The sequence below is a fragment of the Trichoplax adhaerens genome, genomic scaffold, assembly GCF_000150275.1.
Source record: "Trichoplax adhaerens TRIADscaffold_2 genomic scaffold, whole genome shotgun sequence".
In the NCBI taxonomy this organism is placed as follows: Eukaryota; Metazoa; Placozoa; class Uniplacotomia; order Trichoplacea; family Trichoplacidae; genus Trichoplax; species Trichoplax adhaerens.
Window position 1 is genome coordinate 334,860 of NW_002060944.1, and position 12,420 is coordinate 347,279.

Here is a 12,420-nt window from a genome sequence, read left to right on the forward strand (position 1 = left end):
ATGATTAATTATTACATATTTAATTTTCGCAATTATGAAATTTCATGTAAGCTTTTGAATATTTTTATTTAGCGATGAAAGAAAGGAAACTTCAGTAGAGGAATTAGCCGTTTTAATGTTTGTTTTATAGTTAAAACAATTTTAGCTAATCTAATTTGAATTTTATAATTTATTAAAATTTTATAAATAAATTTTTAAATATTTTACATAGAGAAGAGGAAAAGGAAGCTCCAGTAGAGAAATTTCCTGTTTTGGGGTGAGTTTTATAGTTAAAAAAGACTTAGGTAGGACCACCTTTAATTTTTAAAATTTGCTAAAGTTTATACGTATATTTTTATATCTTTCTATCTAGGAGCGAGGAAAAGGAGTGTCCAGTGGAAAAATTACTAGATATGACGTAAATCTTATAATTAAAATATTTAAATAAGAACATGTTTAGATTTTATAACGTATTAAATTTTATCATTAAACTATTGTACATATTTTAATCTAGCTATAAGGGAAAAGAAACTCCAAAAGAGAAATCACCTGTTTTGACGTGAATTTTATAGTCAAAATGATTTCAATTTAAACGTATTTAAGCCTTGCAATTTACTAAATATACACGTAAACTTGTACATATTTTTATCTACGAGTGAGGGAAATGAAACTCCAGCTGAGAAATTACCGGTTCCGACGTGAGTTAATTTATTAAAATATGTAGGATTTAAAGACACTGATGGCGCTAAGTTTGACTTAAGAAGTAAATTTTTTTAATTTTACCTTTCAGAAAGGAAAGCTTGGAACAACCAGATGAAAACCTAGCCAAACAGGCGTAATCCTTAATTACTGCTATCTTGAAATTAATTTTAGTTATCAAGGATATTAACATCCATAACTTCTAATTAATTTTCTGTTTTTAATGCTTTTAAACCATAATTTAGCCATACTTTTGAAGAAAATACACAAGATGGCCGCATCAATAATGAAAATACACAAGACAATATCGTTATTAATAACGACAATATGCAACATTGCCACATTAATAATAAAGATATACAAGATAGCCATCCTTATAAAGAAAATACTCAAGTATTGAACAGGGACGTCGCCATTCAACGGTTACTTACATAACAACTAGCAGCTTTTTGTTTTCGGCCATTGATTATGAGTGCTTATTGGCCTAATTCTATGTTTATAAATATCTTATTTATTTTCTATGTAGCAGCGAAGAGCTTCCGAAATCAGAAAAAGACAAATTAGTTATTATTCGGTAATTGAAATCATTTAACTAAAATTATAGGATCGATGAAACGGTTTGGAAATAAAGATATTTCTTACCTTTTGGACTGTGCTACTTGCGTATAACTTTTAGGAAAGAAAATTATCAAACTTTGAAAATTAACGCTCTAGACTACTCGTAATACCTTCTTACGTTAACATAAAATATTTGCATTACTTTTGTTTAGTACCTTTAAAATACTTTTATCTGTAATCAAACCATAATGTTACCACCGTCAGAAATTCTAGTCATCCGTTTATAAGATCTATTATTATCTGCTCTTTAGAATCATACTGCGATATTTTGCTTTAATGTGCATTCTTGCAACTTTACAGATTTGAATATTTAATGCTGACATATTCATTTCTTAAAAGTCGTAATTGTCCATAACTTTTGCTGCAGGAAAAATGGAGGGCATGATAAATTGATAGAAGATAGCTCAAATATTCGAAAGTAAAATCGTCACAAAATTTTGTTGGTTTAACTCGTTAACAAATACGACTAGATTTTGTTTTTAATTTCAGTAATTGTGTGGAACTTGAAACTCAGAATGATAGTTCGGAACCTCAGAAGTAATTTGATATACGTTATCAATTTAATTGCTTTAAAGTGCGCAATTTAACTTACACATATGTCAAATACTGTAGTGAAAGAAATTTGAACATTATTGACAAATCTGAACCCGTTATTGGGTAACTTGAACATATTTGGTATCCTTCATCCATTAACAGCTTTCAGAAATGTTGTTGCTTTTACTCGTATTTTACTTATATAGGCTCGTATCCGTTAATAAAGCGAATACCAATATACTTACTCCAAAGTAATTCATAAATTTCTCATATTGATATTAGAACGTAAATTATTTCACTCAGAAAAATTAATGAGTTTGTGAGTTAATTTTATTTACTCCTAAATTATTAGGCTAGAAAATGGTAACATTCCTGAAAGAAATTCATCTCCTCGGTAAATATTCATTGCTTTAGTATTTTGTAGAGATGATTATCGCTTTAAAGAATTTATGTGCTTTCTATAAACCTACAAGTTGCACTGAAGAAAGTGTTCCAATGGCCGAAGAAAATTCAGCAATGGATTGGTAATCTATGTTATGTTATGGATTCTATTGAAGCTTATATCGGTAGACTAATTGTATTGGCTAGATTAGGAAATCTTTAATTCTGAATTGGTGCTCTTTTCGCTCTCAAAAATTTTAACTAAGATTGATTATACTATACTGGCTTCTACAGTATTTCTTATGCCCGATGTTACGTTTTAGAACCAGAAATAGTTATAGTTACTTTGTATAGCATTCATCCATATACTTTGTCTAGTTTAAATCACATTTTCATAACTATTTTACCCACTAATGTTTGCAAGTAGTTCCCATGATCAAGGTTTAAGTATTGAATATTCAGGGTTAAGCGTAAATACACTTGAAATATCGTAAGATTTTTATAACTATTTCCCTTATGACTCAAATATTTAGTAACGAAAATGTTGTAAATGCTGATAAAGACATAGTTAATAATAAGTAAGTAAATGATATTAAATGGTTAGAATTCATCTTTTGGTTGACATTATTTAAAATACAACATTTCGCGTTTTAAATTTTATAAAATTGTAGAGCAGAAAAAGGGCAAATTGTAAAGGAAGATTCGTCTAATATTGCGTAAATAGTATTTTTGATTCTCGTAAACCTCAATATAATTTTTTAGTATGTTTCTCCTGTAATAAATCTAAGCTAATTCATTAATAGTAACGTTAACACCCACGAGAAGGTGGATAAAATTAGGGCAAAGAGGTAATTCGATAGTATAAAATATCGCGTAAGATGCAATTCTTTACATCAATAGTTGGATTAAAGTATGATAAATTTTAAAAGTAAATGTTTGCTTTTTTCAGTGAAGAAATCATGCAAGAGACTAAAGCTGATTCCTCGAATATTACGTATGAAATATAGCAGTATTTATAAATTTCTTGTCAACTTTGTAATTTCCTGCTTATATTACGATTCTACGAAATGTAAATTTTGTCGATAGAAACGCTCAAGTTAAGGATATTCCAATTGAAGTTAATAGGTAATTTTCAAAGTATTATGTTCGAACAAATAGATGGTTATATTACGGCTTCAGCGTGGTAATTTTCAAAGTATTATGTTCGAACAAATAGATGGTTATATTACGGCTTCAGCGTGGTAATTTTCAAAGTATTATGTTCGAACAAATAGATGGTTATATTACGGCTTCAGCGTTATTTCCTAGACATACAGGAGGAATTGCATGTTTAGTATGATAAGCTGAATGGATATGATTTGCTTATTGTAAATTATAGAGACAGAGTCCAAATCAATATGGAAGCTGCAATTAATATGGCGTAATTTATACGTTTTATAATTATAAATTGCTGAGATAAAATAAAACTAATTCTTTGTATAATTTATATTATAGAGAAGCAAGCTTCGAAAATACTGAGAAAAGCTCATCCAATAAAACGTAAGCTATATTTTTGGGCTTATAAACTGTTACTATAAAAATACTGTTTTACTGTTTTGCATATTTTTCCTTGTAAGCTACTATGATGAAATATAAATTTAAACGTTTTATCATCTTTAAACATAGAGAAGAAAGTATCGTAAACATTAAGGGAAATTTATCTAATGTCATGTAATTCATGTTTTTATGCTTACAATATACGCCACTTTATATTTATATAATGCTATGTTATAGCAACGAATCTGCTTTGCTTAAGTTCTAGCGATCGAAATATCCAAGTCTTGAACGATAAGCTTGGAGCCAATTAGTAATTTCAATCTTAATTACCTATTAAGTCCGAGCTTAACTTTAATTCTGACCAAATACAGGAATTAGGCAAACTAGAAATTAACATTTTTATAATTTATTATGTGCTAAAACAATTCTATTTTACACGGAGTAATCTTTTATGAACATAAGTGATAAAATTTTGTTCTAACAGCTAAACTGCTTTTCAATTTAATAAGACAAAGCGCATTTTTGTATTTGCGTAATGTAGTAAAGAACCTGGGCAAAGCCCTGATTTCAATTTAGCCCCTACATCGTATGTTTATTTCCGCTAGATTGCTTTGATATTATTTTCGTTAAATTAGCTTTCACCTTCTAATAATTTCAATTTTTACAGTTCCAGTATTAATAACCGAGAAATCTTTAATAAGGAGAAGCGGTAATGATGATGAAGTCAATTAATTAGCATGTAAATTTGTTCGACTGCATTTATATAACTATTTTATCTATTACGTTATCGTAATTTCATTGTGGTAAACAATTTACATTAAAATTTTGAATAATTTCGAAATGGCTTATAAATGACGTAAATATTTATGATTCAAAGTCACTATGGGCTTAAATTTTCATAGCCGTATGTTAAAATTATTATCATACTTTCTTAAAAGCTGGCAAAAATCTATATAGATTGTTATTGATATCCTGGAAAATAATCGACCCTGAGATTTTCTACTGTTATTTCAGTCCTGAACAATCTAATGATCATGACCCAAGCTATCAAAATCTTCAAGAATCGAGGTATGGAATACTCTTACGATTTTATCATACATTCTATAACTACTCAGCAGTATTAAAATTAAATTTCGACTTGAAAAGATATCATTAATTTTCAGTTCAGTAGAAGATTCTTACTCGATAATTAAAAAATCACCTCGTTCGAAGTAAGAAATAGATAGCTGGCGGAATGTATCAAGATAATGTATATTTATCGATAGACCTTGCTTACGTAATTTATTTTTTAAATGATAACATTATGGCTTTTAGAATTGCTAGGAATGGTATAGATTCAGTGGATGATTGTTTAGCTCAAGAGCGGTAAAACATAGAATTTAGCTAGGAAATTGCTATAACAATTACAGCTATGTACAATAGGGAGTATCGAATTTTGCTACGTATAAACTAAAACTGCACTGCCATCAATAATATCAGAACTACGGAAAATATTGATTTAATAGAAGATCCTTTAGCCCGAGAGAAGTAAGGCATGCTCTGAATATAAAGATGTCAGATCATAAATCTACTACTAGTTATAAGTATATACTACAGATTGCAATATACTACGTAATTTATAATAACTCGTGCTGCCTATAGAGTTACGCGAGACATCAGTTTAACGGATAATTGTTCATTACAAGAGGAGTAGTTTAAACTTTGTCGAAATAACATACAATTGCAACATCCAATTGTAAATCTTGGATAAGTTTTTTAAGAGAATTTTTGATTGTTGAAGCTTAAGTCATGTCCATTATTTAGTTTTGCAGAAATGTGTGTCTGCTTAGCTGATAAACAGTCTGTGCAAGAGAGGTAAGTCAAATAAGGTTCAAGAATATAATAAAGCTATAATAAGTTCTATTACCACGGGTAGCAGCAAATTAACTGATACAAGATCAACATTATCATCAGCTCAGAGCTGTGAAAGTTACTATCGTTTTAGTTGATAATTAATAATTAATCGGTCATGACAAGAAATATTTTTAAACAAATTTGAAGTCGTGATACGTCGGAAGAATTTTAATTATCTTTGGATAGGACTTAATGGCCATTTTCCGTACAAAAATAAATTAAGGCCACAATTTTTAATTTTAGATCTGCAGAAGAAGGTATCGACTTGGTAGATGATGGCTCACGTCATTGGTATGATATGAAACTGTATTTTGCATTTACTGGTTTCATGGTTTTGCTTATAGAGAAGCTACATCTATGCTGGTGATATATATATATCTGATGAATAATTCATTTCTTTTTTTGGTAGTATCAGTTCTGGAGAAGAAGCTCTTAATTTACTGCATGATAATTCAAGCCTACTTTGGTACGGCAAACTTGTGGTTGAGAGCAATTAATTTTTGTGGATAAAGTATTTTTAATTGAGGGCACAAAGTATCTCTAATCATTCTTTCATGCTACAGCAAAGCAATGATGAATCATCATACTGTATTATTAGTTTACAATATGTAGAATAAAGCAAAATCTTCATTGACAATTTAAAAAAATTACACTGTTCGATAAATCTGACTATTTCTTATTTTTAATTTAGTCTATTGCGATAGTTACTACGTATCCTATTTTAGTTTTGCTTTACTCCGCAAATGAAATTATGTTAATAAGATACAGCTAATTGTATTGTAGCTAATTTTGCGCTTTATAATTGCTAGTGACGAAAACACTCAACAGCTTCTTGACAATTCCATCAAGCAGATGTAAATATTTTCTTGTCATTATCATGAGCTGTATATTATAGATCAGGATGTATTTAGTCCTGTACTTTTAAAATCCAATGTGAAATATTTCCTTGCAGGGAAAATTCTATAGTAATAACTATGCATATTTGTTGCGATTTTATTTGCTATTAAAGTGATAAAAACAACCACACCAGGGAGAATGAGATCAAAAGTTACGAAGAAAATTCTATATATCAATCGTAAGTGAGACGATCATCAAACGGACCTGGCCGTCTATGATGAGTATTGCTTAGTGAGCTAAGAGATCAATGAACTGGTATAAAATGAAGTTTTATAGCGAGTAATAAATTTAAATTCCTTTTTCCTGCAGTTCAGATTCTATTAAAGGAGGTAATGGTTATGCAGAGTCTATCAACTAGTAAAGTTGATAGAACCTTCAGCTGAATCTTCAAGCTGCTTTGAAAGACCTGTTCATCTCTTGGAAACATTTGTTTTATCGTAGAATAAGTAAAATAGATATGGATGAGTCTGAACTTAGATTCATAATAACTTAGTAATCTTTTCGCTCTAGGTTGGATTTACAATATCATTTTTTCCTTATTGTTATGATCTATTCTTAGTTGATGCTTTGCTTTAAATTGCAATAGATTTATTAAACACTTATAATCAGTAAGCTTAGATAGATTTCCGTTTTATAAATTGAATTTGAACAAATACCATTCTCATTCTATATTAGTTTCATGCGGATTTCTACTATATTGATTACGTGATATTTTCCTTTGGAAATTGCGGTGTTACTTGTAATTCGTAATTTTGATCAATAAATATAATTGGGTACGGAACTTATATAGATTTCTCTATTTTCTTCTATTTGAATAAATTATAAATCTTTCACTTGGGATATCTTAATGTATCTTTATCTTTTCCGTGCAAAATATTCATAAAAATAAGGTATGAGTTATTTCAATATTTTAAGTAATATATAAGACATAGAATTAAATCCGCTCGAATCTCTTAAATTTAGTAAGTAACAACACAGATAAAATGATAAACTCAAATTCTATCATGTTGCTTTGTACCTCGATTTAATATATTGCTTCTGTACCGTAAATGGGATTATAGTAAACAGCCTAATATAAATTGTACTAATCGAACACTTATACTGGGTTACTATATTTTAAAAATAAAATTCTGTTTATTCTAATGCCGTCGAAAAATTACTAGATACATCAATTTTTAACTACTGCACGTAATTTAATCGACCAAATTTATTAAATTTTAACGATTGAAAACAGCAGTGACTTGTACAGTTAGTCATTCCATACTCCGTAATAGAGTAACAGAGTGATATATATTACATAGCTTGGTGAGGATAGTGTATCAGTCGATACACAGATTTATAATTAATTAATTGTACTATAAACTGCTGCTTGAGGGTGAACTCTAATTTTATGATTGTCTACTTAGAGATTAGTTATCAGGCGCTTAACTTATATGAAAATAAAACTTAATTAGCTATAAAATATCCACTTAGTCGTATTTTACCATCACGTCGCGATGCAGTGTACTGCAAGTAAGCATCTAATTGTACTTTTACTGCTATCGATTAAACCTTCTATACGAAAATATTAAAATTTGAATGTATGGTTTTGCAGGATGTGTGTTCGTGAAGCCCGATTTTTGTATGATATCTATTCGTAAGCACCGAAATATATAGGAGAATTTAGTGAGGAAAATGGAAAATACGATGGACATTGGCAGAGATCGTGTTGATTGTTAAGTAGTTGGACTGTTGTTTTATGACTAAATCTTGATGTTTAAAGGTTGATTTTTAGACTTTTATAGTGTATTAATGATAAAAATTATGTTAGAAGTGAAGTTTGATGTATTTTTATAGTTAGCTTGTTAGTTCTATAGTGTTATGTAAGGGAATCATAGGGTAAATTGTGTCTGAACTTTGAGTGATTTTTGTTTTCTTAAATGGTGCAATGTAGTTTTGTAAAACGGATCTTAAGAGCGATTGGTTAGCAAATGTTTAGTTTTAAATACCTCTGACGGCTCTACGAAGCTTGTAAATGATAGTGCAATTAGAAAATTTAGAGGGAGAGTAGAAGAAGATTTTACTTGAAGAACTTGTTGAATTTAAAAGGCCTTCGGGGTCGAATCGTCGTAAGTTAGAACGTTCTTCTTTTTGAAAGGTTGTTTGGTCATTGACAGTTTTTAAGTCTGTCATTTATTTTAATAATACTTAAAGCTAAGTATTTGCAAGGTCGTTCGGTTTATACTTCTCTCGATTTTTGTTTTGTAATAAATTGTTGTTCGGTTATTTCCCCAAATTTTATTATGGTGTCAAAGTATTAGCGTTAAGTAGACCGTAATGCAACGAAAGTAGAAGCAAAGTTTGTTAAAGTTTTGTAGCTTGATCTCTACACTTTTCATTTCATTACATAAGAAATTTCCTCTTAGAAAATTATGCTATGCGTATGAGTTAAGGCTTTTTTTCATAGGAAATTCTGCAAAATACCTAAAGTATTTCAGGTATTTTGCCGAATGCCAGATTTCGCAAATTGCCGTTGACATATGTTAAATATTGTATTTCTACTTTGCAATAGTTTTAATCTAGATTAATCTATAACGTAATCTTGAAGTTATATCACGTAACACACTTAGAGATACTATACAACGTACGTTCGTGTTTAGTAAATAGTAGCAATAGATAATTAGAGTACATAAACAACTAGAATAATTACTTACTCTTCTCTATTCAAGCAACTTCTTATTTCTACTGCATGGTTTTCTTCGATAGCAGACTTAGAAAAAACTATATCCGACATAGTGTCTTCTCGATCATTACCCTACGTACGTATGAATGAGTACACATACGTATGTATAAATGTATATGTATCGAGATAAGAATTATCAGTAACGAACAGCTTTGTAAGTTGCAACAGACTTGTTATATACGTTAAGTATTAAGGAAAAGAACTAACATTTAACTGATTGCGATAATATTCTCTTGACTTTGTTAACCGATAGAATGCCAACATGAATAAACCCATGATTACCAACTGCTAGACATAAATAAATTAATAGTACATATATAAATAATTAAGTGAATTAAAATAACATCCGATTTAGGATCAATACAGTACATTACTGTAGTAACATAATTATATTATAGGGACTATATAAATGTATTTTTTAAGTTAAATCTGCTGATTTCCGTTTACTTTTATTCGTGACCAAAGAGAATCTTCCGGATTATTTTTTCTAAATCCCTTATAAAATGATTTCAATGTACAAATGTAAGGCTTTATATAGTCAGCGTTTGACTAGTATAGAAAGATCATATCAAAGAAACCGCAATCTAAATATAGTTATGATTCATAGTTCACAACTATTTCAGTTACAATTACGCATATATATAATGATAATTACGAAAATAGAATATTATTGAATAGTACTAGCAGAAACGATGACATCAACACTATTTATAGTAAAGGAAAGACAATATAGATGACGTGTAAGGGAAGAATAGCAATATTGATTGGGCTGAGGTAAGGCGATATTATTAGAACATTATTGTATAGTGCCAGCAGAAATGATGACATCAACACTATTAATAGCGAAGGAAAAATAATATAGATGACATATGATGGGACAACAATGATATTAATTAGGGTGCGGTACAAGTAAATATATATTTATAAATATTAAGCACAAAGCAAGGTATATAGGTCAGTTATAGTTGGTGGTTGCCTTAGCATTAATTGGTAAATATTTACAGTTGTTTAAAGTAATTGCAACTTGAATAGTCGTAGTAATACAATAGTAATACATTTAACCTACAAATATAGTCATGCTTCATGCATGATTCAGGACTATTTCAGTTGTATTTACGTAATTATGTAATGATAATTACGAAATTAGAATATTATTGATTGGTACTAGCAGAAACGATGACATCAACACTATTTACAGTAAAGGAAAGATAATATAGATAACATGTGAGGGGGAAATAGTAATATTAATTGGGCTAAAGTAAGGCGATATTATTAAAACATTATTGTGTAGTATCAGCAGAAATGATGACATCAATACTATTTATAGTAAAGGAAAGAGAATATAAATAACAAATTTAACAGCTCGACCCGATATTAGCCCGATAACTTATTTTTGGATCAACAGTTTGTTGGCCCGCTTTTGTTAGTTGTTGTTATTGTACTAACGGGACTATCACTCACTAAGTCCATTAACAAATAAAAAAAGTACAAAATCTACGCTATTTATACTATGGGATACGTGCCACAATCATGCTGTGTGCTTAAACACCTGTTTACGTTTCAATGTTCGCATATGATAATGAAATAAAGAAATCAGTCATAATTGTCCACAAAATTTCGATATATCGTACAAAATTTTCATTATCATAGTGTCATAAACCAGCTTCGTGACAAGGATAACGTAAAATAAATCTCTAAATTACTATAATCTCCGGGATTCAGTATCCCTTAACTATCTCACAAGAATTTAGACGCCTTTGATTCTACGTTAAAACAACTATACAATTAAGAACTGCTTTACTCAACTATTTGACGGGTTTATATACCCTTCTACAGCAGCTAACATTCACAAGTCATCTTATAAAAATTCTTGGATAAGAACATCTACTAACTAGTTTTTCACAGTCGGACTACAATATGTCCATTCACAGAATCATTTCAGTACACATTACAGCACAGCAATAAATTTACTGTAACACGTTTATAATTAGAGTAATTCTTATTATAAGTGACCAGTTGTAATATAATATCACTATATTATATTAACCAAATTTAGATATCTATTTCTTCACGGTAGTTCGTACCGTGACACATAGAAAAATATATGAGTTATTTTTATTTGTAACTAGCAATGTATAAAAAAACTCATTTAGAAAAGATAAGAGAAACTTAGTTATTCCAATAACATGAAAATAAAATACTACTAGAAATACGCGTATAATCGTAATGTATAAGGGCCAATAAACCCAAGTAGCTAGAATCTTCGTCGATAGTAGCAACTAACGCTATATCGTACTTGACGTAAAATACATTAAAACGCACTTTGAGAGTCCAAACGTATAAGAAAAAAGTATCTAAGACCTTCCTTACTGGCCTAAATTAAAAAATTTAACATTGCATTATCAGTTTCCTTATTAAATGTTTTTGCTTATATAACACATATTAAAACTCCTTATGAAATACAGTTAAGGCATTTTTTTCAAATATATCTATTTGTAACTACAGTAACTAACGTATATATTGTATTTCTACTTTGCAATATAGTTTTAATCTAGATTAATCTATAACGTAATCTTGAAGTTATATCACGTAACACACTTAGAGATACTATACAACGTATGTTCGTGTTTAGTAAATAGTAGCAATAGATAATTAGAGTACATAAACAACTAGAATGATTACTTACTCTTCTCTATTCAAGCAACTTCTTATTTCTACTGCATGGTTTTCTTCGATAGCAGACTTAGAAAAAACTATATCCGACATAGTGTCTTCTCGATCATTACCCTACGTACGTATGAATGAGTACACATACGTATGTATAAATGTATATGTATCGAGATAAGAATTATCAGTAACGAACAGCTTTGTAAGTTGCAACAGACTTGTTATATACGTTAAGTATTAAGGAAAAGAACTAACATTTAACTGATTGCGATAATATTCTCTTGACTTTGTTAACCGATAGAATGCCAACATGAATAAACCCATGATTACCAACTGCTAGACATAAATAAATTAATAGTACATATATAAATAATTAAGTGAATTAAAATAACATCCGATTTAGGATCAATACAGTACATTACTGTAGTAACATAATTATATTATAGGGACTATATAAATGTATTTTTTAAGTTAAATCTGCTGATTTCCGTTTA

General features: G+C 29.4%; 3 protein-coding genes across 3 annotated transcripts in view; 2 read left to right on the forward strand and 1 right to left on the reverse strand.

Moving 5' to 3' along the window:
* TRIADDRAFT_52882 (uncharacterized protein) overlaps positions 1-1,270 on the forward strand; it is a gene marked incomplete at both ends in the record, with an annotated part of 5,312 nt that extends 4,042 nt beyond the window's left edge. Inside the window, 4 exons of the mRNA XM_002109113.1 lie at positions 212-256; positions 353-397; positions 924-1,071; positions 1,205-1,270. Coding sequence (XP_002109149.1) covers positions 212-256; positions 353-397; positions 924-1,071; positions 1,205-1,270 — 304 coding nt within the window. The remainder of the gene's footprint in view (positions 1-211; positions 257-352; positions 398-923; positions 1,072-1,204) is intronic.
* Positions 1,271-2,727: 1,457 nt separating this feature from the next.
* Positions 2,728-6,137, forward strand: TRIADDRAFT_52883 (uncharacterized protein; the record flags this gene model as incomplete). The annotated part of the gene is made up of 10 exons (XM_002109114.1): positions 2,728-2,789; positions 3,298-3,336; positions 3,706-3,750; positions 4,415-4,456; positions 4,762-4,815; positions 5,062-5,112; positions 5,227-5,274; positions 5,551-5,601; positions 5,884-5,931; positions 6,050-6,137. 10 exons carry the CDS (start codon positions 2,728-2,730, stop codon positions 6,135-6,137), a joined length of 528 nt encoding a protein of 175 aa, XP_002109150.1.
* Positions 6,138-11,428: 5,291 nt separating this feature from the next.
* The window catches only part of TRIADDRAFT_52884 (uncharacterized protein), a gene marked incomplete at both ends in the record, with an annotated part of 2,509 nt that continues 1,517 nt past the window's right edge, over positions 11,429-12,420 (reverse strand). The window contains 3 exons of the mRNA XM_002109686.1: positions 11,429-11,633; positions 11,946-12,046; positions 12,182-12,262. Coding sequence (XP_002109722.1) covers positions 11,429-11,633; positions 11,946-12,046; positions 12,182-12,262 — 387 coding nt within the window. The remainder of the gene's footprint in view (positions 11,634-11,945; positions 12,047-12,181; positions 12,263-12,420) is intronic.